The following is a 5575-nucleotide window of genomic DNA, read 5'->3' as shown; positions in this document are numbered from 1 at the left end:
CCCCCCCCCCCCCAGAATTTCTACGAGCCCGAATTTGTTTCGTTTCTGTGCTCCAAGATTGTCTTTAAATTTCAGAGAAATTTTTTTAAAAATGCACACATTTAGAGCATTAAGCAAAAAAAAGAGGCTAGAATGAAAAAAGTGGATGTAATGAACAGTGAACATAATGAACAAAAAGGGGGCTTGAATGATAAGTAAAAAAAAAAGCAATTTTATGGGGGGGGGGGCTCAACCATACATTTTCAGTCGGGGGCACTATCAACTGCAAAAATTCCTTGACAAGTTAAAAAAAAGTCATCAGACGTCATTGAGGGGGCACAAGCATAAAGTAGCTATGTTTTCTATAGTATTCTATATATCGGCAAAATTATCGGGGGGCCCTCCCCCCGGTTCCTACGGCCATGATTATGAACAGTGCAGTGATCAAACCAATACGTCCTGTTAAGAATGTAAAGAATATACTTATTGTGAATATGGCGAAAAACACGAACCCTGAAAACTCCATAGGTGCAACGGTGCCCAAAATACAATGTATGTTCACTCACAACTACTATTTGCTACGCATAGTTTACATCCCCCTCCCCTGTTCTTCCTTGCAGCAAATCTATAATTCTTGTCTCTATGTGAACAAATTTAAATAAGCTTTTATATTTTCAACACATTAAATTACCAACGTTAATTAATACTACTAGATCTACGAATATTTTTGGGGATTTTGCGCAAAACTTATCCACATTTGACCCCGTTGATATATTTTCTATGATTAATTACAAAATTGACCAATGTACTAAATATCTTCTGTGTATGTTATATGTGATGCTGTGAAAAAAAAAATCAATTCAAGACAGGACGCTTTCCTCACTTCCGATAGTTGTATATTGATGTATGAAGAAAAAAAAAGTTTGTTCAAAGTTAAATTAAAGTTAAACCCAAATTATTCTATTGTAACTTTAAGAGAATAAATTTATAAAAATATGATTATAGTGGTGTAAACTATTCAACTGCTTTCTCAAGCACTAACCAGTTGCTATGCACCTAGAATAAACAAAGGATCGACTCTAATAAAACTATACCACGTACGACTTACCAAAATTTCTGATCTGGCACGGAATATTGAAGATAAGAAAAAAGTAAGTTACACTCATTTTTAATGTCCAAATGAGTATTTTTAATAAATGTTTTCTGTCATTAAGTATAATAAGGGTTTTTGGAAAACATTTAAGTGAGTGTTTTAGCCTAATAAGGAGCGAACAAGACAAAAACACTTGATGAGTTCGAATTTCCTCATTAAAATAAGTTAAGGTAAAAAAGGTTAATATAGCGCATATTTCATGGCATTGACGTCTTTAGCTTCTGTTTTATTACTTATTGTATAATTTTTTTTTTAGAAAAACAAATTCTATGGAAATAAAAAGGGTCCGATGAAATTTTTAGTTTCTATAGTTTTACCCATGACAAGTGCAGGGATGCACAGGCACATGACATATTTATGGTCATGGTGTAACCCTATCCCCATAATTTTTAAAACACAACAAATCATCAAAAGTACATGAGCTCCAAACATATCATGCGCACCTTTGATATCTGATATCAATTTTTGTCTTTCTTAAGTTTTAGAGACCGGTATATACTGGTATGTAAAAATTTAAAATACTTAAGAAACAAAACTCTGTAAGCAAATTGAGGCACCAGTATAAGGGAGATGTTCAGGGATATGATGTTCCCTTCAATGCATACCTGGTCAAAATGTTTTGTTAGTCCTAAATTAGCAATTATTCTCCTTCCACTTGCAGTGAATTAGGAGGTTGTGATTATTGAGTGTTTAAGATGTCTGAGGAGTTCTAATTGACTATCAATCTAATCTCATGATTTTCCATTGTGCAAAACAAATCTGTACATCATGACCTCCCGACTTTAGGGTTACACAGTCTATATGTCAGGTGCATGTGCAGTGATGTGCAATGTGTATGCACAGTGTTTGAATACTTGAACTCTTTTCAGTATACTATTCATTAAGTTATTTTGCAGCTTATTTACTTGTAAGGTCTTCTTGGGTTCATTGATGTCAGAGTGGACCTTTTTTACAAAATATGTTATGACTATATTAAAAGACAAAAATAATTCAGTTTTCAAAAAAGCTATAGTGGGTCACAAAACATTTTATATTTCTATTACATTAGAATATATCATGTACAGTTGTATATATTGTGAAAAAAATCTATGAAAAATTATTATCTTTATTAAAGAAATCACAGAGATGTCTAATTTTAATCTTAATCTCAAGATTTTTTGTGAAAAAGGGCTACAGGAGATTAAAAAATTAACTACTAGTGTATTACCATTCTGCATTCATCAACTTGATCAAGTCAAACAAATATTTGTTGATGTTTCCTGTACCGTGTTTAAAAAAAGTTGTTTTGGTTTTCTTATTCTTTTTTATTTCATCATTATTAACTGAATGAAGGCTCAATTTGAATACCAATCTTTGGTCACCATTGATAGAGTAAATATTAATCACTGTAAATTAGACTGCTCCTAAAACTATTCCATACTATAAATAGTTTTAAGAAGATCTGATAATGATACAAGCACACCTTCATCTGAACTTATCCATATTTAAAAAAAAAATTTAATAATCCCAATTTCTTTCTCTCAGATTCGACGAATTTTGTTTAAAAAAGCATTTAGATTAAATTCGGTGAGCATTACAGGAAACAAACATAATATCAATAGACCTCTACTAATTTTTGTTCCTGTAGCTTACCGTATATTGTTATTTTTTTTTATAAATAAAGTTTTGCCAGCTTTTTAGAAAAGATTCAGGAATGTGTTCAAAAGTTTCATAATTATTACACTTCATTATTCAGCATATGAATTGTCGATCAGCATTGATATTTTAATTTAGGCGTCTGACAAGATACTTTGGGCTGTCTCATCTTTGTCAGTAAATTAATGTATGATTCTGATTTAATGAGATAATGCTGTGTTCAGTGGTATCAATATTAGGAAAATACTTGTTTCATAAGAAAATTTTTCAATTAATATATGTAACAAAGCACATCAATTATGTCTAGCTTAGGCTTAGAGTAAGCCTTTAGATTGATTAACTGTATCACAGAGACACCTGGTGATTTATTGATGCTGTTTCAAATCAATATACAAAACTAAAAGTCTTACACTTTTTATTCTACGATGATTCGATGATATTCTTACAATGATATAAACTTGCTAAGGCCAAGGTATTTCAGGTATATCATCCCAAAAAAAATGTGCTCTTGGTAATGTGCTTTAAGACTTAAGTTTTAATATCCCGCATGCACAATATGAAGTTTTATCACTAAATTTTACACAACGACAGATAAATCCAATTTTTTTTCAATAAGATTGGTAAATGTTTGATTCTTTGTAAATAGACATTAAAAGAATCGACAAAGAAGTCTAAATCTAGTGCCTATCAACAGTACAATTTAATGCACAAACAATTTGTCCTCAAAAAATAAGATGTGATAATAATGTGATAATTTTTCTTTGTCAGCCATGAGTTCCCCGACAGACATCCCTCAGACACAGGCTATGAACAATGCAGTGATATCTGGCTCACCGAACGATCACCATCACTTTCTCGTTCCCAGTCCAGTACCCACGCGCAGGAACAGGACTTTTTCTCAGTAAGTCTTCATCCTGTCTCGACTTGCATGTTAACTGTGGTGCTTGACTTCTTCTAGATTTAGTGACTAAGAAATGAAAGTCAAGTCATTCCAACTATAGCTGATTTTAATCATACAGCTGAACTTTGATATCTTGAACACCCATATCGTGAATACCATGGATATGTGGAAGTGATTTGGAAGTCCCAAGCACTTTTTCTTTAAGTATTTAATCCTCAATTTTTTAACTGTTGGATATCCCATAGGTTTTTATCAGTCCAATCTTGAGTTTGGGATAATGAGGTTTAACTGTATTTTACTTACTTGTATTTTTTAAGATGATAACATTCACAATAAGTAATAGGTGTGTAAAATTATTGAATATTTAACAGAACTGTATTATATTACCGAGAAATGCATATGTTAAAATGAGCATACCTAAAATTTTTCCAGTCAGGTCTTACACTGTCATGGGTTTTTTTTCAGGTCAGAAAGGGCTAAAGTTGGACCAGTCTACAGAGGGAAAGTGAAGGAATTTTGTAGGCAAAAAGGACATGGCTTTATTATACCAGAGGATGGAAAACACCCTATCTTTGTTCATATTTCTGAGTAAGTATGTGAGGTATCCATGCAGTTCATAAAGTGAAATGTAATCATAATGTTTCTTCCAGAGTTGATTTTTGTGCATCCCAGTCTGTTGTGTGTTTGTGTGTGTGTGTGGGGGGGGGGGGGGGGAGGGGGGGTATAGTGGGGTGCAAAGTTTGAATCTCTTTAATAGGTGTCTACTTTTTTTTTTTGATAACTGTACAAGAATAAACACAAAGTTTTACAAAACAATCTTTAAGCTTCTCGCTTACATGAGATGAAGTATCATTTATTATATAAATAAGAGGTAACCTAACTAATAAATTTTTCTTTTGCAGTATTGAGGGTGAGTATGTCCCAAAACCTGGCGATGAAGTTACTTACAAGGATATCTTGATACCCCCCAAGATGGAGAAGAAGCAAGCAGTGCATGTCAAAATTACTCACCTTGCACCAGGTGTCTCTCATGAGAAATGGGATAGCAGTCCAGACTTGGAAGCTCACCCCAAATAAACCATAGGTTTCAGATCAGCTATTCTCCAGCACTGAATGTGACATCACTACATCATTTGCAGCATTTACTGAATGTCATTTGACATTGATACAGTAATTACTATTAACGTGCACCTTGCTAGCCAACGCATTTTTTTTCAAGAACTTTTGGCCCATTTTTATATTTTTTTCATTGTACAGTAATATGTATGTTTCGAGATTTGTTGTTACTCTTGTACTAAATATATACAGCATTCTCTTTATCTTTGTGTTGTGCTATAATGAACTTTGGTATTGAAAATGCAGATAGTGTTCTTGGATCATACAGAGTATTTATAGTTCCCTTTTTGCAATGTTTTTTCTGCACTTTCTTCTTGTGACATTTCACTCTTGAGTGTAGTTTTGGTTGATGAAAATTAATATAAATACATACATATAGGGGATAAACTACTGTGTTGGTAATTTAGTGTTAAACCTATGAATTGAAGACTTTCACTTTTCATTAATCATACTTTGAATATTAACTCTTGAATTAAAGAACCCTGTTCAAAATAATTAAAATAAAAAGATAAATTTAGATTTTTATTTCATAATTTAGAAAGTACATTCATTATCTAAATGCTTGCAAAGTATTAAATTAGTTGTAAATGCTAACTTCCAGTTTGATTTTTGTTAATTTTATTTCACAATTTATTTTTTATATACAAACATCAGTACTGTGCCTTTCAATGATATTATTATTTTAATACAATGTACAATAAAACCCACCATGCTTGTAAGCTTTTTTTCCTGTTTCTTGTGACTAACAGGTTTTTATTTATATTTGAATCTTTATTGTGATATATGTTTAA

General features: G+C 32.1%; 1 protein-coding gene across 1 annotated transcript; it reads left to right on the top strand.

Annotated features, from left to right (window-relative positions):
* Positions 1–1084: 1084 nt before the first annotated feature.
* LOC133190933 (calcium-regulated heat stable protein 1-like) lies at positions 1085–5045 on the top strand. The gene is made up of 4 exons (XM_061326615.1): positions 1085–1130; positions 3536–3668; positions 4134–4256; positions 4571–5045. Exons 2-4 carry the CDS (start codon positions 3538–3540, stop codon positions 4743–4745), a joined length of 429 nt encoding a protein of 142 aa, XP_061182599.1. The 5' UTR covers positions 1085–1130; positions 3536–3537; the 3' UTR covers positions 4746–5045.
* The last annotated feature ends 530 nt before the right edge of the window (positions 5046–5575 follow it).

The sequence above is a fragment of the Saccostrea echinata genome, unplaced genomic scaffold, assembly GCF_033153115.1.
Source record: "Saccostrea echinata isolate AGI-Se365-2 ecotype Australia unplaced genomic scaffold, CSIRO_AGI_Sech_v1 ptg000022l, whole genome shotgun sequence".
Taxonomy (NCBI): Eukaryota; Metazoa; Mollusca; class Bivalvia; order Ostreida; family Ostreidae; genus Saccostrea; species Saccostrea echinata.
The sequence above is the reverse complement of the archived record's forward strand: the minus strand, read 5'-3'. Positions and strand labels throughout refer to the sequence as shown.